At 37.2% G+C, this 26962-nt stretch overlaps 1 protein-coding gene across 1 annotated transcript in view; it reads right to left on the bottom strand.

The window, feature by feature from the left end:
• The window catches only part of LOC135219619 (translin-like), a 137094-nt gene that overhangs the window by 48148 nt on the left and 61984 nt on the right, over positions 1-26962 (bottom strand). Inside the window, exons 3-4 of the mRNA XM_064256528.1 lie at positions 25687-25865; positions 22707-22855 (exon numbers count right to left, since the gene is read on the bottom strand). Coding sequence (XP_064112598.1) covers positions 22707-22855; positions 25687-25865 — 328 coding nt within the window. The remainder of the gene's footprint in view (positions 1-22706; positions 22856-25686; positions 25866-26962) is intronic.

The raw sequence follows: 26962 nt of genomic DNA on the forward strand, positions 1-26962 counted from the left end.
AATGTTAATTTATCAACATGATAGTAGGATTGATCATATCATAAAAAAAGAGCAATAAGGGTAGCAGACGTTTTTCCCAAGAGTACTGCAACGCACGAGCCAAAGAGAGAGAGGAACTGCGACGCATACATTTAAAAGTTTCAGTTACACCTGTGGGTGAGTTGCACAGAAAACAGAGGCAGATGAGTCAGTTGTTGTGTGAACATGTTGAGCGAGTGCCATGAGAGTGTACATGAGTTGAGTGTGAGGGTTTGCTAGTGTGTAAGGACTGACAAGTCACAGTTTTCTGGAAATGCACAAGATAAATTCTTCATGAAAGGAAAAAAAGGAAAGAAAGAAAAAAAAAGCGAATAACTTGTTGTGCCGCCCTTCCTCCCTCTTCGATAAAGCAAACCATCCATATAATTTGTAAGTGCATGTAGGTTGCCTTGCGTAGCATACCAGCACGAGTCATGAGTAAATGTGTCCGTCACAAAGTGAACAGAGAATATCATAAAAACATGCTTATGCAATTTTGTTCCGTGTCAGTTATTGCTGAGAGATTGATGTCTAGTTTTTTTAAAACATTTTGCACAGTTCCAAGTACATACGTATATCATTAGTGAATCTGTGTGTTTATAACTTGATTATTTTTTATTGCATTATTATTATTATTATTATTGCATTTCAAGTCATATTAAACATGTTAGTGCAATGCATCTCATTTTTGTTCATTTCTATTGATGCCAATTATACTGTGTCCAAAATTTCATATTGTTGTCAATACTGTTTATGCTTTGTCAGAAATTTGTAATCTTCCATTCATGAAGTGGAAATGTAAGATTATTTTTGTGTGTAATCTTTGAATTTTGATTTTTTAATTTTTGTTTTAATTTTGTTGCAAAAGGAATTCAGTAAGTTTTATTATACTTTTACTAGACTTCTTATGAGTAATGTTTCATTTTTGACTCCTGTTCTGTGAATTTTCATTTATGAGTTTAACTTTTTTGAGCTGGAGCTGTTACTATCCATTTTTTCACTGATATTATTGAATGTGAACCTAAATTTGTTTTTCTGTATGACACATTGTGAGGGGTGAGATACATTTGTTGTAACTTGTGTTTGTAACACGCAAAATGGCCCTACTATAATAATTTTTAATTTTGCACAAACTGGACGGTATGTCACTCAAAGGCGGTGTGGCACTCAAAGAAGAACAGCAATGCGCAAGTCATCAAGTCAGTGTATGTCTTGCGGGATGCAAGAACTGGGGAGGGAGTGATGAGCTGATGCAATACAGTTATGAATATGCCTTTTCCGTGATATTCTGAAGTCCCGTGAAACCGTTATAAGTGATACTGTGTGTGTGTGTGTGCGACAACACAAGTCAACCGCCAAAGACGTTACAAGTTGGCATGGCTTGGGCAAGTTCAAAAGAGTGCCACGCATCCCTATAACCAATCAGCTTCTTGCATAATGATGCGGTGTGTAGGGGGCATTTGAAACAGGCCGCATTACCGCTCAGATCAGTTCGTTAGTGGGTCCCAGACAGTACAGACTGGGTCAAGACACGAGTGCCCATTGCCCAGCATTCCCGTCAGCTGCCACACAAAGACGTATGTCACCATGAGTGTCAATAAGTCTAACCTGCCATCCGGTTGTGCACTAGCATAGTTAACGTAATAATTACATTTAAAGGCCACCTGTGTAGCTTAGAAGAATACACCTGTGTTAAACGTTTCATCGATTATTATTTTTGCATGACCTCCATTGCATGCATGTAAACTTATCTCTCTCCTGTTTTCCTTCATATCCCAAACCCACAAATGACCGAGATCAGGTCATATATACAGTCATACTCCTACATACAAAAAGTCCCTACGCACGAAAAATCCAGGTTACAAAGGCAAAGACGAAGATTTTTTTGCTTCTGTGTACGAAAATAATTCAGGTTGTGATAGGGTGTACTGTAAAGTCTGAGATTCACCCGGGCCGATGAGAACAATTTTAAAACTCGTCCGCCGCCAACTCAGTAGACTCGCCACCATCCTTCCACTCTCCCATTGGTTCCTGATGCTAGTTGCTGCCGTAAGATCCTGCTCTCCTATTGGTCAGCATCTATCCCATCATGCATCTATGAAAGGGAGTTCTTCGACCATTTAGTTTCGGCAGCATAATCGTACATACGTGGAATTCGTTTGTTCATGTAGATTTCGTTCGTTAACGTAAACTCGTGTTAGTGACTTCGCTTTCATTGTACTGTAAGTTACTATATCATGTTGTGTGTGAACTTAATTACTTATGTTATTAACCATGGGTCCCAAGAATGTTGCTGAAGTTCACGGAAAGAAGGGGATGCTAAGTATTCTTGTACCCTGTACACTAATACACTTTATTTACAGGTACAGTAATGCTTAACTTAGGTATTGGATGGTCCAAATTGGTGTATTTCATTGTTTACTGGTCAATTTAGCTTTATTATCAAATTTACTGTGGTGTTTTTGTAGGGCTTGGAATGAATTAGGCAATTTACATGTAAAACGTAGTTCTGGATACGAAAAAATCAAGTTACGAAGGCCGCTTCGGAACGGATTAATTTCGTAACCTAAGGCACTACTGTGTGTGTGTGTGTGTGTGTGTGTGTGTGTGTGTGTGTGTGTGTGTTGTTATATATTATATATATATATATTATATATATATATATATATATATATATATATATATATATATATATATATATATATATATATATATATGATGGTAATTGCTTCATAGCAAAGAAAGATAAAGGAAAGGAAAACATATTTTCGAGAAGTTCGGCAGCAAAGAGGTTTTCGCGCCCGTGTTGGAGGCGCCTGTTTTCGCGGTTGTTCTGGAATCGTCGGGCGTGTTGTGGAACACAACACGAGCCAAAGTGTAGAGAGGAACGCAGCGAAATATGATGCAATATTCTGTCGAGAGTCTTCTGAGAAGGGACATATGCTAAAGTCCTAATATATGCAGTAAAAATGGGGTTGAACATTACATGCAGTTGAATATTACTCAAGTATGTACAGTATTTTGCCTTTTTTGAGTCATATTTCTTCTGTCGGATCGGCGTTGTAACCCTAGAACATGTGTTTTAGGCCTGGAAATATAATTTACTGGGGTGTTTTTGGAGGGCTTGGAACAGATTAGCCATTTTACATGTAAAATGTGTTCCAAGATACGAAAAACTCATAATACGAAGGCCGCCTCGGAACGGATTAATTTCGTATCTCAAGGTACCACTGTAGTACTTTGAAATTATATTAATATAATCTAAAATTAATACAGTAATATGATAATAATTTAAGTAAAATTTGATGTAGGATGTTATATAAGGTATACATGGTGTTTCTATTTCTTCCTTCTTTAATATCTCTCTCTCTCTCTCTCTCTCCTCTCTCTCTCTCTCTCAAGCAAAAGAATTGATAGGCAGACAAATAGATACTTGTTCAGCCCTCTCTTCTCTCTCTGGAAAAGATATATGTATTTATGGGAGGGGATGAAGTGTTGCCTATAGAAGATTGTTGCAATCTTTTGATATCAACAAGGAGTTATTCTCTCTCTCTCTCTCTCTCTCTCTCGTCTCTCTCTCTCTTTCCTCTCTTCTCCTCTCTCTCTCTGTTATTGGCTGTTTATATATTTCCAATGGTAAAATGTTTCAGATGACTGAAATGATTTTAATAATACCAATTCAATGGTATATTTGATGTAGGATGATACTTGAAGTTTACATTTGGTATTTGAAATTTCAAGACAGGCAGATGTAAAAATTTTTTAGAGGGGAGTTCTAAATATTTGTGGGGACGTCTGGTACACATCCCCCGTGAATATGGGGGGAATACTGTGTGTGTATGTATGTGTGTGTGTGTGTGTGTGTGTGTATATATATATATATATATATATATATATATATATATATATACGTATATATATATATATATATATATATATATATATATATATATATATATATATATATATATATATATTTATATATATATATATATGTGTGTGTGTGTGTGTGTGTGTGTGTGTACGGTCCCCAATTATACAAGAATTTGGTCGATCAATGGCCTCACAGAACCAGAAAATCGCAGATTTTGATACACATACCTTATGGGAATAATTCCATTAGGGCCAAGGCAAACGGCAACTTACCCAGTCAAAGTTTTTTACTACTCATTTTCAATACTTTCTATGTACTTTACTGTAATTTTTTCTAATATGAAACTGTTCTTAAGGATGAATAAAACATTAAAAAGGTTTTAAAAACTTGAAAAAGTTTAAAATTACACCCAGAATGATGAAAACTCCCACACGTAAACACTGCCACCATTGGGTGCAAGTACTGCACGATACCGTCATTTCCTTTAAAAAAACCTTTTGAATGGAATTTTCTCTACCTATCCTCTGCCAAAAAACCTTCAAACTCCTCTATCTCATCCTCCACAAAGAGTTCTACTGCTGAAGGCAGGCTTTGTGAAGCATTTGAGGTTTCGGGGACTGGCAGATCATGTGTGTCTTCACTCCTGTTAGGCCTAACAAACTTGGTTAAGAGCGCCTGTCGCAGTTTCTTTGTCTGTCATGTTCACTATGTAATAATTTTCATCTAAATTTATTCTAAGATAAAAAAGAACTGATGAAAATTCAACAATAGAAAAAAGTAAATGATCAAATGCCAAAAGTTAGTAAAAAAAGTTAACCTAGACAAAAAAAAATTCTTACTTCATGTTCAGCAATGACGGATTTCAAGTTGACTGCTGCTGCTGAAATAGAAGTTACTCTTTCCTTCGTCTTTAACTTAAGGACAACCTTTTTAGTTTCGAGAAAATATGTCTTCCTCTTTGACTTCTGGGCGGATGCATACATGATGCGGATGATCAGAAGATACTTTGCAGATCTGAACAATATGTATGGCAATGATGATACCGATCATTCATACACACTGCGCTATGACGTCACAAATGTGTGAAGTGGAGCCTTCCGTCTTAGCTAATAGCTGAGCAGGACTCCCCCCACCTAAAATACTTGAAAAGACAATAGATTTGATACTTTTTGTGGCACATGACTTGCAGACTCGCAGATTTATTATTTTCCTAATAGCCTTTTTGTCTTCCAAATATTTGTGGTGCATATAGTTTTTATAAAATATTTTTATATCTCCACAAATATTTGGAAGATGAAAAGGCTATTAAGAAAATAATAAATGAAAATGTCTCACCCACTGCCGAAGGTGATAAAATTAGCCTCATAATTTACTATAAAAATATGAAAACCAGCCAGCAGTTTCTCAAAAACAACCCGGGCCCCCCAGGAAACGTCTTTGAAGAGGAGTGTCATATACGAATTCACATGCCCAGTGGAAGGATGCAACCACTCCTATGTCAGGATGACCACTACCAGACTCTCCAAGCGTCTCCCCTGCCACCTTCAAGAAGGGGTCATTTTCAATCACTACAGGGAAAAACATAACAGAGCAGCATATGTATTCAGTTAGTACAGCCCAGACTTCAAATGCACTGTTTATCCATCTGAGTGAAAAATCTCATTGTAATAATTGGGGTGATACCTCGGTAATTGCTAGATCTAATGATTATGTTTCAAGAAATTTACTGGAATCAGCAATTATACAAATCACTAATAGAAACAACCTAAATCTTAGTCTGGGAATGTACCATTTGGACCCATATATTTGTAAGATGTTTATGAAAGACCTTAAAATAAATGAACAACTAATAAATTAGTCCCACATATATATAGTTATTATTTCTGTGTCTGTGTCTGTGTCTGTCGTCTGTGTCTGTCTGTCTCTGTCTCTCTCTCTCTCTCTCTCTGTCTCTCTGGTTTGATATTCTATCTCCCTCTTTTTCTTGCTCGATATATATATACTATTTATATTTTCTTTCGTCTTTTCATTAATAATAATTTTTTGGGGAAAATTTGTGTAAAATTCATATTAAATTGTATATGCTCCCGTGTTTTTTCAAAATGTACTGTTTTCTGGAAGAATAACTTGTTTACTGCGTGTATCCTTCAAGGTGTGGCTACCCTCAGGCGGCTCCTCCTTTCTGTAGAGTGAAAATCGCCCTTATTGCTAATCTTGTAATGTCAGTTTGGATATTGAGCCTTCTTTTGACTATGTTGTTCTCTGTAAAATCAGTTTGCCTTCAGTAAAGGGTCTGAACAGGACCGAAAGTACTCGGCTATCTCGCTTTTTCATTTTTTCCTTCATGGCAAAAAACCTTTATTTATATGTATATATATATATGTGTATATACTATATATATATATATACTTACTTTTAATGCTTTAGGTGCATTGAAAACTATGTAAACTGTATTCTTATGGCATCAAAAAAACCTTCAAATATTGATTATTTTGCATTTTTGGTGTCATATTTCATCTCCCAGATGAGTGTTGTAGGCGTCGTAACCCTGGAAATAACGTCTATTGACAAGCGTCGTAAGCTCGGAATAAATATATATATATATATATATATATATATATATATATATAATATATATATATATATATGTATATCTTAAATATTCTAGAATCTATATCTCTATCTATATCTCTTCTATATCTATCTATCTCTATATCTATATATCTCTATATCTATCTATATCTATATATATATCATATATATAATCTATATATATCTATATATTATATATCTATATATATCATATCTATATATCTAAATATATCTATATATATCTATATCTAATTATATATATATATGTATTATATATATATATATATATATATATATCTATATATATATATCTATATATTATATATTATCTATATATATATATTATATATCTATTTATATATATATCTCTTTTATATATATATATTAATATATTATATATATATAATAATTATTATATCCTTATATATATATTATATAATATATATATATATATATTATATTATATATATATATATATATATCTATATATATATAATACTATATATATATATATATTCTCATATAAAATATATTATATTCTTATTATAGATATATATATATATTATATATTATATCTATTCTCATTAATATATGATTAGATATATATATATATACTCTATATATATATCATATAATATCCTCTATAATATCATATATATCCTATATATATATATATATCTATATATATATATATATATATAAGATATATATATATATATATATATAATATATATATATATATACGATATATATACTATTGTTTATATATATATATATATATTAGTATCATATATATATATATATATATATATATATATATATATCTATATATATCTATATATATACCTATATTATATATCTCTATATATCTATATATCTATATTCTCTATATATATATATATATCTCTAATATATCTATAGATATATATATAATCATATATCTCTATATATCTATATATCTATATATAACTATATATATATATATCTATATATATATATATCTATATATCTATATATATATCTATATAGCTATCTATATATCCCTATACCTATATATATATATATATATATATATATTATATATATATATATATATATATATCTATATCTATATATCTATTATCTACCTATATATATAGATATATATCTATATATATATATATATATATATATATATATATCTATATCTATATAGATATATATAGATATATATGATATATATATACTATATAAATATATATATATATATATATAGATATATATATATATATATATACTATATATATATTATATATATATATATATATATATATAATATATATAGGTATATATATATAGATATATATATATATATATATATATTAGATATATAGATATATATATAGATAGATATAGATATGAGATATAGATAGGAGATATAGATATAGATATAGAGATATAGATATAGATATATATACATATCTATATATAAGTATATATATATATATATATATATATATCTATATATATATATATATATATATATATATATATATTATATATAGTGGTGGGGGGGGGGGGGGGTCCCCCTATTCTCAGGGGATGCTACCAGAAACCCCCTGGTGAATAGTTAGAACCCGCAAATAGTTGGAACCCCTATAAAAATGCTGAAAAACAGCCTATTTTGTTAGTTAAAACTCAAGAAAAACCCAAATTTTTATACTTGGTTTTTTAATAGTTTTATTGCATTTTATAATGAAATAGATAAAAAAATAAAACTTGAATTTGTGGATATTTCTCATAGAAAAATACACGAATGTGCGAATTTTCTGTGAATAATGCGGGGAAATGTTCCCGTGAGAAATCCGCGAATGTGTGAAACCTGAGTTCTAAAAGATCCTGCATGGACTTTTTTTGTGCCAGGAAAGAGGCAATGCTATTCACAAGCGCCCTGTACAAACAGGGATCCTTGACTAAGGGAGAGAACAAAAGAACGGACTTCTGGGTAGAAGTGACTCCCTTTTGCAGTGAAAGGACCCAAACCTCTCTTCTTCTTCAGGACTCCAAAATGTAAAAAGGGAGGTTAATTCATGTGCCCTGTCTCTGACTCCTCTATCTAATTAGGCAAGAAAGAATGCTCAGCACATCCAACACAAATTCTGAAGGAAGATGAACGGAAGGCACTCTTGAGTCTTTTTGGCAAGAGTGCCTACTGAACCCAATCCATAAAACTGCTCACTTCAAACAGCTTAAACAGGTTACGTAATAAGTGGTCTATTTCCGACAAAAACATCGATTTAGCTGCAGAAAAGCCGATCTCCTAGCAGGATCAATGAGTGCCCAGAAGTCCCCTTAGGCAGAAACAGCCACACCTAAAGAGGGAGCTTCTCCCGTGGCATAACAAAAATAACTTTGAGAGATTCTTGCCAGAGGAGAGGTGAAGCAGGCCTTTCCTTGCTCTCTCTTTAACTAAAGATAATCGTTTGCTTCTCTTACAGCCTTCTTAGTAGACAAAAAAACATATTCTGGGAAAGAGTTTACTCTGATGCAGAGTTTGACTGCTCATCATAAAAGTAGACTGTGAAAGCAGGAACTACTGGAGCAAAATACATATTATATGTCCAAACAAGTCTGAAGTCGTGTGAGGTGCAGTGACTGAAGTTGTCTGATGTGCAGCTGTAGGTTTCTTCAAAATGTTGAAAATGTTGCCGAACTTCTTCTTAATTGGATCAAGGGAAGGATCTACCATAGACCAGCGGTTGCCTATCAGTGAGTGGTCCACATGGTCCATGAAAAGTTTTGATGGTCCGCAGAGAAACTGGGACATTATTTTAATTTTTATGTTGTTTTAATCCTCTTCAGGTAACTCTGATACAAATTGCACTGAAGACAGAGAGCCCAGTGTTACCCATTTAGTACAGTCACCTCTCAATTAACACATGTTTAATTAACACATATTTAATTAATGTGTTTTTGATTTAACGCGAGCTAGAAAATCTTCAAAAGTGTTTGAAAAACACAAATATTTTAATTTAATGCAAATTGGTGCTGAAGCGTTGTTTTCAAATCACCCGCACATCAGTTCTGCAGATGACGGCCGTCAACATAAACAAAGACATACATAGCACAGTTCACTGTATATATTTATACCTTTATCAATAAAGCGAAAGACTTTCCGTATTGTATCTATTAATAAAGCAAAACACTATTTATTAAGAGTATGAAAGATTTTGCTGTTTTTCTTTTTCGTCTGACCTACAGAGTACAGGTGATTCTCCTAGCCTAGCATATACTATGGTACTATACTGTATACATATGAATACAGTAGCCTAGCCTACGGTGTAGTACTCTATACAACATGTACTGTAAAATAAGTAATTAATATAATCCATTTATTGGAGGTTCAATACATTTTTGACTGTGGATAATTTTAGTACAAATATGGCGAATATGAGCTTATTTTGCCGTTTTTACCTCAATTCTATCTGAATTTTCTTGCTTCTAGTTAGATAGACAAATATCTTAGATACTCTTCTTATATGAGACGGTCATTTTTCATTATAAACGAATTTTTAAGTCAAAATTATGACTTGAAATTAAGTCTTGTTGCGAACTTAATTATTTTTTTTCGTTAACAGATTGTTTAGGAGCATGATTATTGCATAAAAAAAGAAAAAAAAAAGACGTTGATTCGTTGCTATTTTCACTTGCTTTCATAGTAATACAAGCTTATATAAAAATATATATACAGTGGTCCCCCCCGTATTCGCGGGGGATGCGTACCACACCCCCCCGTGAATAGTTAGAACCCGCGAATGTTTGGAACCCCTATAAAAATGCTAAAAACAGGCTATTTTGTTAGTTAAAACTCAAGAAAAACCACTAAAAATTTTGGGCATACTTGGTTTTTTTTTATTAGTGTTATCACAAAAAGTGCATTTTATGATGAAATTGATAAAAAAAAAAACAGGAATTTGTGGATATTTCTCATAGAAAAATACCGCGAATGCACGAATTTTCCGCGAATAATGAGGGGAAACGTTCCCGAGAGAAATCCGCGAATGTGCGAGTCCGCGAATACGGGGGCCCACTGTATCAGTCCTATTCTACATAACGTCGTTCATAACGTAACTATGGTAATTGTTGACTACCATATAATGGTTGAAATACAAGCAAATGGATGTTGCTGTTATCCAATTCAGTTGTACTTAGCAAAAAAGTATGGAGTTCCCGAAGTCCAAGAACATAACCAACCTTATTACTATTATTTCTTATTAGAAAATTGTTTAAATAACACGTTTTTAATTAACGTGAACTCTCCAGGAACATAACCCTCACGTTAACCCTTCAACGCCAATTGGACGTATTAAACGTCGATATAAATTGTCTTTTGGGTGCCAATTGGACATTTATACATCAATATAAAAAAGTTTTTTTAAAAATTTGCGGAAAAATAGTTATAGGCCTACTAGGCGAAAACTTTTGAATCACGAGCCTTGGGGGATGATGGGAGCTCACGGATCAAGGCGTTGTTTTGTTTACAATCGTTACTCAGGCGCGCAAGCGCGAATTTCTTTCTCCTCGCACTAAAAAAGCATCAGCGACACATCTCATTAAATTATTTCATCACTTTGACATAATTTTTGCACCATTTTATATTAGCCGTTACATGATGTATTATGTATGAAAATTGTGTGCAATTTCATGTAGAATACAACAAAAAACAACCCATGGTTTGTAGCTTTTATCAATTTTGAAATATGTTCATATTAAAACTAACGATAAGTGCCAAAATTTCAACCTTTGGTCAACTTTGACTACCGAAATGGTCGAAAAATGCAATTGTTAGCTAAAACTCTTATATTCTAGTAAATTATCAATCATTTAAACTTCATTTTTGCAACAAATTGGGAAGTGCTCGTAGCCACAATATTTCCGATTTATGGTGAATTTATGAAAAAAACTTTTTCCTTGTGTACGCGCGGTAACTCTTCCGAAAAATCATAAATTTTTTCGTCTGATTGTCGTAATGTTTGCACCATTTTAAATTAGCCGTTACATAAAGTTTTATATATGGAAATGTGCAAAATTTTATGTAAAATACAACAATAAACAACCCATGGTTGTAGCTTTCATCAGTTTTGAAATATTTTCATATAAAGTAACGATAAGTGCAAAAATTTCAACCTTCGGTCAACTTTGACTCGACTAAAATGGTAAAAAAACACAATTGTAAGCTAAAACTCTTATATTCTAGTAATATTCAATCATTTACCTTTTTTTTGCAACAAATTGGAAGTCTCTAGCACAATATTTTGATTTATGGTAAATTTATGAAAAAAAAAAAAAAAATTTTCCTTACGTCCGTGCGGTAACTCTTCCGAAAAAAATTAAGAAATTTTTTCGTCCGATTGTCAAAATGTTTGCACCATTTTAAATTAGCCGTTACATAAAGTTTTATATATGAAAATGTGCGCAATTTTATGTAGAATACAACAATAAACAACCCATGGTTGTAGCTTTTATAATTTTTGAAATATTTTCATATAAATAATAATGTGCCAAAATTTCAACCTTCGGTCAACTTTGACTTGACCGAAATGGTCAAAAAACACAATTGTAAGCTAAAACTATTACATTCTAGTAATATTCAAATATTTACCTTTATTTTGCAATAAATTGGAAGTCTCTAACACAATATTTTGATTTATGGTGAATTTATGAAATAAACTTTTTCATTACCTCCGTGTGGTAACTCTTCCGAAAAAATCAGAAATTTTTTCGTCTGATTGTTGTAATGTTTGCACCATTTTAAATTAGCCGTTACATAAAGTTTTATTTATGAAAATGTGCGCAATTTCATGTAGAATACAACAAAAAATAACCCATGGTTGTAGCTTTTATCAGTTTTGAAATATTTTCAAATAAATAACGATAAATAGTAAAAATTCGTCCTTTGGTCAACTATAACTCGACCGAAATGGTCGAAAACTACAATTGTAAGCTACAACACCTACAGTCTAGTAATAATCAATCAATTACCGTCATTTTGCAACAAAAGGGAAGTCTCTAGCACAATATTTCAATTTATGGTGAATATTCGAAAACATCTTTTTTTCATGTCCGCGCGTTACGAATTCATGCAACATTTTGTGATAATATTTTCTCTGTGTTGCCTTGATTGTTTTACAATGTGTTATATACCAAAATGATCGCAATTTAGTGTAAAATACAACAAAAAAATTAACTCGTTAGCTTTAACCGTTTTGCTCACAGTGCGATTTGTATACAATTATATATGTATGAAATTTTTTTTCGCACTGTCATATATCCCAATATTTAAATATGATAATGATATTTTTTTTCATTTCTGATGGTTGCATACTAAACTTCAGGCAATGACAAAAAAAGGAGCCAAAAATTAACTCTTAATCTTTAAAACTAAGCGTGCTGTGATTTTTTGAAAAAAAAAAAAAAAAATTTCCGCTTCGGCGCTCACTCGCGAACGCCGCCAGCATACGGGAGACGATTTTTAAAATGATATTGTTAAGATACAATAAAGTTTGTTCATACTTACCTGGCAGATATATATATAAGCTGTATTCTCTGAAGTCCGACAGAATTTCTAAAACTTACGACACACGTAGTGGGAGTTAGGTGGTTAGTACCCATTCCCGCCGCTGGGAGGCGGGTATCAGGAACCATTCCCATTTTCTATCAGATTTCTATCTCCACTGTCCTGAGGGGAGGTGGGTGGGTACTAAAAATATATATATCTGCCAGGTAAGTATGAACAAACTTTATTGTATCTTAACAATATCATTTGTTCATGAAACTTACCTGTCAGATATATATATAGCTGAATCCCACCTTTGGCGGTGGGAGAGACAGAAAAAGGATTTTAGGAAACATATAAAGTATATGATTGACATCTTGGTTCCTTACCTGTTATGCATAGCTGACTATTCGTGATTACTGTCACCCAAAGCCTGCTTCTGCTTCAATAGAGTTACCAACAAGGTAGTGACCTGTGTAGTTGGTGCGCTCTAGATGATCTGTCAGCGGGACGGGACCACAATGTGACTAGACCATGACCATACTTCTGAGGGCAACGAGGCAAAAACCACCACCTAAGTTAGCCTAACAACAAACTCCCATATACCAAAGGCTAAAGGAAGGGGCGACTGTACTCGGCAGCCGACCCTACAACCATAAAACATACAAATATTAAAAAACTCACCTACCCTTTTTTCTTATGGGAAAGGATGAGTGCTACCTCCTGCCCCCAAAATAGTGGTCTGCGGCGACGTATGGTCCGAGAGAGTAACAGCTTTCATAGGTCGTTCTCACCTCCCGTAGGTAAGTGCGAGGCGAACACTGAGTTCAATCCCTCCAAAAAGTAGCACTTAAAATGTTCTTTAAGAGCATGTTTTTCTGAAAGGCTATTGAGGTCGAAATAGCCCTTACTTCGTGCGCATTAAACTTTTAGTATCTTCAAGTCGCTGTCTTTGCAAGAAGCGTGCGCCTCTTTAATGGTGTTCCTTAAAAAGAATGCCAGTGCATTCTTGGACATGGGCATGTTTGGTCTCTTGACCGAACACCATAAGTTCTCCGCAGACCTCGGCAATCCTTCGTTCTACGAATATACTCTCTAAGAGCCCTAACAGGACACAGGACTCTTTCTGGCTCTTGACCAATGATCTCTGCCATACCCTTGATCTCGAATGTTCTAGGCCACGGATTGGAAGGGTTTTTCGTTTTTGGCCAGAAACGACATACTCAAAGAGCGACTGCATTATGCCCTTTGAAACCGACGTGTTTGCTGATAGCCTGTATTTTCGCTAACTCTCTTCGCCGTCGCCAGAGCAGTTAGGAATACAGTTTTTCTTCGTCAAATCTCGTAGAGACGAAGAGGAAAGAGGTTCAAAGCGATTTGACATTAAATATTTGAGGACCACATCCAGGTTCCACGAAGGTAGCTTCGGTAGTGGTACCTTGGTCGTCTCGAAGATCTCAATAGATCATGGAGATCCTTGTTGTTAGCGAGGTCAAGACCTCTATGGCGAAAAACTATAGATAGGACGCTTCTGTAGCCTTTAATAGTTGACACTGCCAACTTCAGATCTTGTTCAGATAAAGCAAGAAGTCGGCGATCTGGCTCACAGAGGTAGTGGTAGAGGAAACTCCTTTTCTCTTACACCAACTTCTAAAGGCTGCCCACTTCGATTGGTAAACCGCGATTGATGATGGTCTCCTCGCGGTGGTGGCGATAGCTTTAAGCCACTGATTTCGAAAAAACCTCTCGCTCTGGCCAACTTTTGGATAGTCTAAACGCAGTCAGACTCAGAGCGGAGAGGTTTTTGTGGTACCTCTCGAAGTGGGGCTGTTTGAGTAGATCTCTCCTTAATGGAAGAGATCTCGGATAATCCACTAGGTAGAACATCACCTCTGTGAACCAGATCGCTGCGGGCCAAAAGGGGGCGATTAAGGTCAACCTCGTCCCCTCCGATGCTGCAAATTTTTCTCATCACCTCCCCCAGGATCTTGAAGGGGGGAAAAGCGTAGAGATCCAGGCCCGTCCAATCCCATAGAAGGGCGTCTACTGCTACTGCTCCCGGATCGAGAACCGGGGAGCAATACAGAGGAAGTCTCGCCGTCCTTGATGTTGCAAAGATGTCCACTAAGGGGCATCCCCAAAAGACCCCACAGTTCCTGGCATACTTCTTGATTGTAGAGTCCCACTCTGTCGGCAATAAACTGTCCTTGTCGACTGAGGAGATCTGCCCGGACGTTCTCGACTCCGGCAATGAATCTTGTCAATATTGTGACTTCTCTCTCCTTTGCCCCCAAAGTAGGATCTCTTTCGCTAGAGAAAACAGGGAGCGAGAGTGTGTTCCTCCTTGTTTCTTCAAGTATGCCAGGGCTGTGGTGTTGTCCGAGTTGACTTGAACTACACGACGGCGAGACTTTGTTGTGGAAGAACTGGAGCGCTAATTGAACCGCTGCCAGCTCTTTGAAGTTGATATGCCAGGCTACCTGTTCCCCTCTCCAGGTACCTGACACTTCCTCCCCCCCTAGAGTTGCTCCCCACCCGTGGATGACGCGTCGGAGAACAACACTAGGTCGGGGTTCTGAAGCTTGAGGGATATGCCCTCTGACAGCTTCCACGGATCGAGCCACCATCTTAGATGGTTTTCTTCACCTCTTCCGAGATGCTTAACTTCATGTCGAAGTTTGTCCTTTTCTGTCCAGCTGTCCGACAGAAAGAACTGAAGAGGTCGGAGGTGTAGCCTCCCCAGGGAAACAAACTTCTCCAGCGAGGTAAATGGTCCCCAGCCAGACTCATCCATTCCCGCACCGAGCATGAATCCTTCCCTAGAAAGGCCGACACTTTTTCTATGCCTTGTTGCTGACGTTCCTGGGACGGAAAAGCCCGAAAAGCCACTGAATCCATCTGAATCCCCAGATACACGATGGACTGTGTTGGGGTCAGATGTGACTTTTCGAAGTTCACCAGAAGTCCCAGGGACGCAGCTAAAGACAGAGTCGTTTGCAAGTCCTTCAGGCACCGGGTCTGCGAGGAGGCTCGTATGAGCCAGTCGTCCAGATAGAGCGAGATTCTGATGTTGAAAAGATGGAGCCACCTCGCCACGTTCTTCATTAAGATGGTGAAGATAAAAGGGGCCGTACTCAGTCCGAAAAAAACAAATAGCCCTGAATTGAAAGACCTTCCCTTTCAATACGAACCGAAGGTACTTCATCGATTGGGGAATGTATCGGGACGTGAAAGTAGGCGTCCTGGAGGTCGAGTGATACCATCCAATCTCCGGGTCTTAAGGCCCCCAGAACTGACTGAGGTGTCTCCATCTTGAAACCTCTGCTTCTCTATAAAGAGGTTTAGACGACTTACATCCAAGACGGGCCGCCACCCTCCTGATTGTTTCGGTACAAGAAACAATCTGTTGTAAAATCCTGGCATTGCCAGGTCTAAAACCAACTGTTCCACTGCTCGTTTCTCGAGCAGGTCGAAAAGTATCTTTCGCTTTGTCAGCGGATACGATGGGGACAAGTCCCTGGGGAGTGGAAGTCAACGGGGGCGGCTTTATGAAAGGGATCTTGTAACCCTTCTCTATGACGTCGAGAGACCAGGTGTCTGCCTCTCTTACTCTCCAGGCTTCTGCAAACAACTGCAGCCTGGCTCCTTACGGTGACTGAAGGCACGATCTCTCACTTCTTACCCCTAGACTTGGAAGGGGCTCTACCTCTAGGAAGGCTTCTTCCTCGAGGAGACGATCTAGCGGAAGTCCCTCCACGAAAGGGCTTCTGCTTTCTAAACGGTTGGGTTCCTGACGACGTTGAGGGGCCAGCCGGACGTCTCGAAGACTGAGCCAACAGGTCTTGTGTGCTTTCTCTTGCAGACTAACTGCCAGATCCTTCACCATAGCTTGGGGGAAGAGATGACTCGAGAAGGGAGCATACAAAAAGTTCTGTCCTCTGTGCGGGGAGAGACAGACTTAGCCACGAAGTTCGCAATAAAGCGACCTTTTCTAAAGAACCCCTGCTGAAAAATGAGAGGCTAAATCCTCTGAGCCATCCCTGACGGCCTTGTCCATGCATGACAATACACTGGACAGCTCCCCCCAGCTGATCGAGTCTGGCTTACGAGATTGGTTGTCTAAGGCTCCAAGACACCAGTCTAAAAAGTTGAATACCTCTAAGGACCTAAACAGTCCCTTCAAAAGATGGTCCAGTTCGGAAGTCGTCCAAGATACTTTAGCTGAGGCTAAAAGGGCGGCCCTCCTTGAGGCATCAACCACGCTGACGAAATCACCTTGAGCAGACGTAGGAACCTTCAATCCTAATTCCTCGCCTGTCTCATACCACATCCCTGCCTTACGCTAGTCTAGACGGAGGCAGGGCGAAAGTAGTCCTTCCTTTTGCTTTGCCTAGACTCCATCCAGGCGTTAACCTTCCGGAAAGCTCTTCTAGTAGATAACGACGTCTTCATCTTCACGAAACCTGGAGACTTGCTTGTCTTCGACGACAAAAACTGAGAAGGAGGAGAAGGAGGAAGCAGCAGGCTGAAAAGTATCGCCAAACGAATCACGAAGTAGTCGTGCCAAAACTTGATAATCTGACGAAGCAGACGTAGCAGGTTGTTCTTCATCAACATCCTCCGAAGAACCGCTAAGTTCTCCTTCTCCCTACCCGAGTGCAAGTCCGAAGGAAGAGGCAGAAGTCCTTTAGCTCCAAGTCTCCTATCTCCGAACATGAAGAGAAGACGAGGGTAACGGATCCTTGAAACAATCACAGGATCAGGAATCACCTTTAGAGGCGAACGTGCCAAAGTCTCGGGAAAAAAAACAAAAACATCCGAGTGACAGGAACTTCCACAATTCGCGTCCACAGAGGTCTTACTAGAACGTCTACGAGCGTCCATCTGAGCGTCCAACGTAGCGTTCTCTCGAGCGTCCAAATCAGCGTCCGACCGAGCGTCCAGCGAAGCGTCCAACGGAGCGTCCATCAAAGAGACTCTTCTAACGTCCCGCGAAGCGTCCTTACGAACGTCCCGCGAAGAAACTTGATCAACTGCCCGACTAACGTATCGTTGAGCGTCAACACTGTCATGTCGAAGAGGGGCCGAACGCAAAGAAGTCCGTCCGACAGCTACAAAATCGTCGTCAGCAGAAGCGTCGAAGTCGGAACGTCGAGCGTCCTCTCTACGGGAAGAGAGAGGACATGCAGAGAACTCTCTCTAAACTGGCGTCTAACGTCACCTCTAGACGAACCCTGGGGAGCAAAACAACGTCTAGAGGGCGAAAAATCAGAAGACGGGGACGAAAAAGAGCCGTTGGAGAAGACTGCTTAGTTCTCTTGATAGGCAGTCTATCGTCTTTCCTTCGACGAGGTACGTCTCCTTCTGCTTCAGTAAAGCGTCCAGTTGCCGCTGCATCGCAATGATGATCTCCCGTCTGAGATGGTCTCCTTACGCGGAGACGAGCTGCGCTTGTGAGAAGGAGAGGGGCGAGGGGACGCCTTCTCCTTCTCCCAGGAACAGCCTTGGCTCTAGAGCGACTGGGGCGCTCGCGGGCGTCATCGTCGGATGACGTCCTAGACTTCTTCTGGGGCGGAAAAGCTACGCTTTCCGGAGAAGAATGCCACTCAGACAAAGCATGAGTGAAGCGTCAAGCTCTTGAAGAGTCCTCTTCAAAGGTCGCGAATCCGAACGAGATTCCCACCCCTTGCGCGGGGAGGACGCGTCGGAAGACGAGAAACAATCCTTCAGGATACGTGGCTCGAGCAACGACTCCTTAGCAGCCTGGGAAGCGTCCACAGGAACTGCTGAAGGGACGCCAGATCGGTGGGGGTTCCCCTTCCCCGTAACCCTCCTTCGGCCTTCGACATGCCCTCTCCCTGAGTCCTGGGAGTCCGGCAGAGGTCCCCAGCCTAGAGGCGCTATAGGGCCGATCTTCACTAGGGGCACTATCACTGCACTTATTTTGTCCTGTTTTCAAGGGCAAGCACTTTAGATTCAAGCGTCTTCAACGAATCCAGAATAAGCGAAAGGGCATTACCCTCCGCAGACACCACTTGAGGGCCCGAAGACAACACTACGGGGTTAAGAGACACAAAATCTAAAGGAGGGTTAGAAGGGGATACATTAATACCCTGTCCTGCTACCCGACTTACTCCTGGAGGAAGACCTCCTAATCCTATCACGTTCTAACTTCTTTACGTAGGATTCATACGTCTTCCATTGTAAATCATCCAAGCTTTCACACTCATTACAGCGCAAATCATATTTACACTCTTGCCCCCTACACCCTTTACACAATGTGTGAGGATCACCAAGGCTTTAGGAAGCCTAACCTTGCATTCCACTTTCGAACACACCCTGGCGCTAGCAGAACTACATCCAGACATATTTAAGGAAAAATCTAAGCCAAATTCAAAAAAACAGTCCAAATCACGTATGCCAAGCTATCGATCCAATCAAAAAACCAAAAAGTCAAGAGGATACTCAAGCAATGAAAAGTTTTCCAAAATCCTGAGGCGGAGGTGTGTAAACAGATGTTTACGACACCGGCGACAGAAGAAATCTGATAGAAAATGGGAATGGTTCCTGATACCCACGCCTTCCCAGCGGCGGGAATGGGTACTAAACCACCCTAACTCCCACTACTTGTGTCGTAAGTTTTAGAAATTCTGTCAGACTTCAGAGAATACAAGCTATATATATATTCTGACAGGTAAGTTTCATGAACAAAATACCGCTTCGGCGTTTAAGGGTTAATTGAGAGAAGACTGTATTTTTAATGTTAGATTAGCATTAAAAATCTGGATCCAGCATTTATCAGAAAAAGACAGCATTATTAATTACAATAAATTAAACATTACAAATATGAATTAAAATGCATATCAAATAAAACTGAACATGTTCTACATGTTTCATATTCATATTGCTTAAAAGTAGTACAAAATACATTTCACAATGTTTGGGTTAGAGCCTTTGAGAATGACAACAGTCAATGACCCTGCTTTAGTAAGACCCAGACAGCAAAACAAATATCAACACTAAAATGTGTATACTTGAGTAACTTCAAATTTTCATTTATTTTTTTAATAATTAAACTATACGTAACTTTGTTATATTTAATAAGTGCATTTCATATTAATAAAATAAAAAATCTCTGATTATCATATTACATAAAGTAGGCAGTCCTCGGCTTACGACAGGTTCTGCTTACAACATTCCGAGGTTACAACACTTTTCAATTATATTCGTCAGAAATTCTTTCCAGGTTTACGATATATGTTCCAGGGTTACGGCACTTACTATGCGGATCTGGCGGAAGAAATATGACTACAAAAATGCAAAAATCAATATTTTAAGATTTTTTAGATTAAAAATGCAATAAAAATGCAGTTTACCTGATTTTTAATACACCCAAAGCATTAAAAGCAAGGTTTTCTCAGGATTTTTGACGATTTTCTGGCTTACAACAATTTTTGGCCTACTATGCGTCTCAAGAACAGAACCCACATTGTAAGCCGGGGACTGCCTGTATTTACTTTTTTAAAAACTCATATTAGTGGTCCGCCAAATTCAAAATTATACATTTATTGGTCCATAAAGTTACAAAGGTTGGTGACCACTGCCGTAGATGACATGGCACTTATTTGTGGAAATAGAAGGGTCAAGGGCAACAGGTAACCCAATAACTTCTAGCAAAGCGGGTGCTACAGGCTGCTCCTGAGCTGAGGAATTGATGGGCGCTGCTGGGCGCTTCGAAGCCGAGACATGTTCAGGCCCTTACAGGCACTTAAACTGGACAAAATGACCATGAGTGACTGGTGGTTCGCGACGTTTAACAAGCACGGGTGCTGATGGGGGCTCAGCAGTCACTGCCAGAAGTGCTAGCACTCTTACGTTTACCGGAAGCTCTTTTAGCTTCTTTGAAAAGTCTACTGTCATCATTGCAGAGATGAAAAACATTCTGGAGAATTCCAGAAACTGCAAGAAGGTTGATCCTGCACCACAAGAATGCCTTTAGACTTCTTGGAAGGCACCTGAGTGGAAGTGGGTGCTCCCAACAATGGCCTCTTCAGCAGCCTTGACTTCTTTAAGCACCACTGGTGCCTAATCTCCGGGCTGGAAGTTTCAGAGCTTGATGAAAGCTTTGACACTTCCTTAAAGATGCCTTTTCAATGGCAGTCTGAGATGACCTAGAAAGTTGCAACACGTGAGTCTGAGGGGCTGACTACCCATAGGCAGACCCCGCTGACCTCCCTTGGGCTTCTGGTATGACTTCCCCAGGGGCAGGAGTGTGTGCCAGGGACCTTTGCCAAGGAGGATTCAGCAGGACAGATAGCCAGCTCCTCCACTAACACTTCACTTGCACTCTCAACACTTTGATTATTCACTTTTTCCATTAAGGTTTTAAATGAAGAACCTACTTGATCCATAGATCCCAAAATAACATTAAATTTATGGTCGCATTTTGACTCCAACTTTGACTCTTGTTCGGCAATGGCATTGGGGATCAACTAGGGAGTTAGGTAAAGGTTGAGGCGTTAAGACTAGGGAAGGAATAGGAGACATCACAGGCACAGAAACAGGCGGGCCAAAACTGCTACCCTGACTGGCATTCGTCTTGTCATGTCTAAGATTAGCCATGCTTTTCCTATCCCTTTCTAGTTTATTTACATGAGAAGACAGAACTTTCCATCTTTTAATATCTCAATCTATACATTCCTCACACAATAATGATGGTGAACAAATTTGGCCACTGCATGAAGTGCAAACTGTGTTTGATTCATACTTCAAGGATGCCAATCTTGTATTATAGCCTTTGCTGCAATAACGAGTTGACAGTGAACTAGTACGTAGTGTCAAACATCGTCAATATCGGAAAAATATCTCAGTCAAAAATTAGAAAATTTTCAGTCCAAACATGAGAGAAAGGAAAGAAAAAAAAAAAAAAAAAAAAAAAAAAAGTCTTTATCCAAAATTAACTAAGCAAAGGCTACCAACAGCAAACTGTACTTCAATTAGTGAACAACTGGTAAGTCCAACTCGAATTTCAATTCCAAAATTATTTGCTGAGGGATCGACATCCTCTGTTGTTAATCAGCAGAAACAAATTGTCGGTTCTTTGCCAAGTTTTTTCTCTCCCCCCCTCCCCCCTTAGTGGGCAGGGCTATTACCACACCAAAACAAAATAGATTCGCTACCGCAGATTTCAAATTTTAGTTACCATTAATTAGAGACTTTAGCTATTTAATTACTGGGTAAATTGCATATACAAAAATTCATATCTTTTGCACAAATAACTTGCATATGACTCCTAACAAGACAAAGATTTGCATAATGAAGAGGAAGTTGACCATGAGAAACAAACCCAGTCATTATGTAAGTTATAATTTGCAGTGCATAGGGAATTGTCAATAACTTATCTGCATGCCCCAGTAATATTAATTATTTATAAGAGGTACCAAACACCAGTGCTAACACCAATGTTGCACAATATAGTTAGCCAAGACAGTCAGTTGATATTGCAACCCAACGAAAGGGGGAATCCCTCTAGTTAGGGGTACAACCAAAAGAGGATGCAAGACTTCTTTTGTCTAAGGATGACTTAACTTGGCTAACACTTCACATTCCCTGCAGTGCAACGTAAATAATTAAGAGGTTTCTACATTGCATGCACACAAATTTGATTTATGAAAATTTAAATCTTACCTGCAGTAACGGAATTGATTGCTAATCTAGAGAGCTCATGGCTAATGTGTAATGTTCCCAGTAAATAATCTTCAAGATCTAAGTGAAATCCTTTCTCACGCTGTGTGCATAAACCAAGGAATTGAGCAACTTCTTCATGCGGAGCCAACCTATGACAAAAATAGAATTCCTTTAATATAATCCATCATGATGATTACTGAATGTATAATCAATACTTTCATGTTCACATTCCTTACTTTCCCACAATGCAAGCTATAAAGTACCTTCAATTTTCCAACATATTATCTACATTATGGCACTGGCTAATCTACTTGCATATCAAAATATTCTATAAATACAAATAGCAGACATGAGTTCATAAGGCTGGCCTGTAAGACTGTGCAATAGAAACTCTGACACAGACAAAGAAAATTGATATTTTGAAATAAAGACTATAAAATGCTAAATAGTTTCAACACAAAATCCACTTCTTAACAACAGCCTATTATGTGCATCATCAATCTCAGATTATTCAAAAGTCCTTTGAACCTGTCTGACTATGAACACACCTGAAATCTCATTCTCCCACTCTTACGGTTACTTCCCTTATTTATACCTTATCGTTAGTCCATGCATTATATTTTCATTCCTTTTTAGTCTCAATGGCAGTATTGGGTACTGTACTGATTAATAAGCCCTATTTCTTGTTTAAAGTGTGAATTTCTCTTTCCTTGGATCTGGTCACTTGCAGAGCTCTGTCCGTGCCATCCTTCACCTTCTATGGCAATTCAAAGAACCTATAGTAAGTTTCTTTGTTTGAAGTACTGTTTTCTTTACTGTCTCTGTCTGTTGGTGTACATTTTTCTCCAGTGATCTGAGATGATACTACAGTGTTACCTCAAATTATGGACTACAACTTACTGGACTGTGGTACTTGGATAAGTCTGAGACCTGAAAAACTAAAATCATATTTCATATTTTATGGAGTAACCTGGTTAGAAATGCTGAAATGAACCCAATCAATGTTTGTCTATCTAAAAATGTTAGTGTGGGTTCTCTGTTTCCTGGGTTATGAAGCATCATGTGTTTGTCATAGTTCTTTCCTATAGTTGAATTTGTAATTAAGAGATATCAAAATTATCGAAACTTGAAATTATATAACAATACTCAATGCCAAGGAAAATGAGGTGAGTAAACAGACATACAAACATCCATATGACTCCTTGTGGAAGCTACAAATGATTAAAAAATGTACCATGAACATTTACATGTAAATTTAATGACTTAACTACAGTAATGTCAACACTATATCAAGAGGAATGATACAATGAGATCAATTATATATATTTGTAAAAGATTAGGTCTTTGTTACTTAATGGATTTAATTAAATATCCATAACTAGCAATGGGAAAATGTTTCTTTTGGAGTGTCGCTGAAGAGTGCCAATATAACATTTACGGTAAGCTCCTGTAAATTAATGGGCCTTTTTTCGACGCAAGGAAATTCATGAGCTGTCTTTGGAATTTGAAGAATATTTGCTGTTATTTTCAACTCCTGAATTCGTTAAGTCATCAAAATTATCACTACAAGTTTCTTCATCATTTATTTTTATTGTGAAGAAAGAAACATAAAAAAAAATATGGCAAGCACCTAAAGTAATAAAAGTAAACAAGGCCCTCTATCTATCGAGGAAAACACACACACTAAATGCTCACTAATGTGAGAGAAAGGAAATAAAATGGAATTACAAAAATAAGTATGGATATTTTATGGTAGTAAATGAGTATTCTTGTTATTGTAAAAAAGTAAATAGTCATGGTTCATGTGTATGCTTTAAAAATAATGGAAAGAGTAATTAGCTGATTTTACTACTTCTGTACTTTGTATCTTAGACTATAGCCCACTGTGCCTAAGGAAATTCAGATCATGAATGTAGGTTGTATGCGTGATGGATGTGGATGAAATAAAGATACTAATCTTATACAAATAATGGTGGGCACAAACTCCCTAATTTTTCATTAGGTTCAGAAAATAAAATATAATTAAAAAATTATTTGCTCTTAAGACGTCAATTGCAATTGCAGACAGATGTTGACCTTAATGATTTTCAATCCAAATCAAGGTATACTGTGGTTGTTTAGCATACTATCTGTACAATCAAGCAATAAAAAGTACAGAATATGAAACCTCTCTCCAACAATGAAGAAAATAAGTTTTATAAATACCAACTGGTATGGTTAATGCTTACAAATTATATCATCAGCAAATATTTTAAGCCATGTGAATTGTTCTAAAGCGAGGTGAAAACTGAAAGGGATGGATAAAAAAGTTATAGATCTAAGTGGCAAGAAACCAAACAGAAAGAATGTAGAGTAAAAGGAATTAGCAACGCACCTAAGGACTTAAGAAGGGACACTATGAAAAAAAAAACCTTCAATAGCATCTACATTGTACTGCGCAAGGCACACAGTAAGCTGTACCCCTAAAATGTGAGATGATGTTTCTCTTTTTGTTTTTGTAAGTAGTACTAGTATTATATTGTGGCCAGTGTTCTTTTGCAACTCATACGACCTGTCTAGCTAACTCTTCTCAGAATTACTCTCTGAAAATAATTTATTGCCTTTCTGTAATTTCAGTTAGAAGACTCTGACTTTCCCTCTACTCCTAACTTTGATATTACATATTCCTACTTCTGTTTTCCCTGACTTTTAAAGTATTCTATCTTCCAAGAGGCAAGTATGTTGATTCCTTTAGGACTGAGCTATATTCTTTTTGGCTTCCTCATATTCTCTCTGGTGTTCTTTAGGGATAAGCACCAAGAGAACTTGCTTTCTATATGTCTGCATATTGTTTGGGGAAAGAGAAGAAAAGTTTGTCATGCTTGTATGTTTTCTAAATAATAAAACACAAACATTAAGGACGAATTCCACTATACCCATTATGGATGGGGTTCTGTGTTCGCTGAATAAATGCAGTTACAATGTACAAGAGATCACTCACCTGTTTTCCTCTAGGTAAGTAATCAAACAAGTGGCCGCTACCAGTCGCTGAGTGGTTCCCTTGAAATTCTGGTGGAAACGATAATATTCACCAGCAGGAACTTTTTCTTGCAATGCAGCATATAAGGATGGCACTTTTGCCAGTTCAGTGTGACATTCTGCACAAATTGTTTGAATATTCTGAAAGAAGAAAGTGTATGCGTGGTTTAACTTCAAGAAATGTCTTTTAAAAGTATGCTACGTATGTACAGTTGGACACAGGTTTGGCTGGTACACCTTGGTCTGAGCAAAATGCATCCTTTTACCCCTTACTGTGCTGCAAGTTGTCCTTGTTCAGAGTATGAGTATTATACCTATGAATATGAAGTAGCTTCGGTCACATTTTTATTATAAGATAACTGCTTGTGTAATTCGTAAAAGCTTCCTTAAATATATTCAAACCTTTATTACATTTTACTTCCTAAGATCGCTCTGGTGGAGCCAGGTAGAAAAAGCAGAGTTGTCAGGTCTATGGGTATGGAAGGCCCTTTGAAATGCTTTCTGGACAGATAATCCTTCTTGAACATTTGCTTAAAACTTCAGGAGTTGAGGAAAAGTGGTTGCTTCTTACCTGTTTAGTTATTTTCTTTTATATCATTTTCATTTAGATTTTATTCACTCCTTCCCAAAGATACAGATTTATTTAACCATTCATCATATTAATGGTTAAAGTAAATACTACAGTATAAGATTTTGGTGGGTCTGTATATGAAGCATCTTAAAATACTCTTATCTTTTGAAAACCAAAGAACTTTAACAATTATATTTATTTATTTTTCATCAATACATAGCTTATGCAAAATATACGAAAACTTTTTGATATAAGGCTTCATAAAATATCAAGACCAGTTATTCAAAACTCATGTTGAAACAACATATTATACAAATGCATAATCCATCCATCCATAACTTACTTATACAGCGTCTATTAAATTCAATTTCTTAAAGTATCGAGAAATTTTCAAGAAAAAATCACGCTTATACCACACATTTATCGACAATAAATAACTGATATGTAGTTTCTTCAGAACACTATACTCTGTTTTTTCCATCTGTCCATCCGCCTGTTGTGTTTTTGTATGGTAACACTGCGTCCCAGCTTTAAATAGTTACGCTATGTGTAAGTTTTAGGTAAATAAAAGGATATCTGGGTGTACATTTGCAACTGAAAAGTGTTTTAATAATTTACTGTATGCGAATTACACTGTTAATATTCAAAATAGGATATTGTTATTATT

The sequence above is a fragment of the Macrobrachium nipponense genome, chromosome 1, assembly GCF_015104395.2.
Source record: "Macrobrachium nipponense isolate FS-2020 chromosome 1, ASM1510439v2, whole genome shotgun sequence".
NCBI lineage: Eukaryota > Metazoa > Arthropoda > Malacostraca > Decapoda > Palaemonidae > Macrobrachium > Macrobrachium nipponense.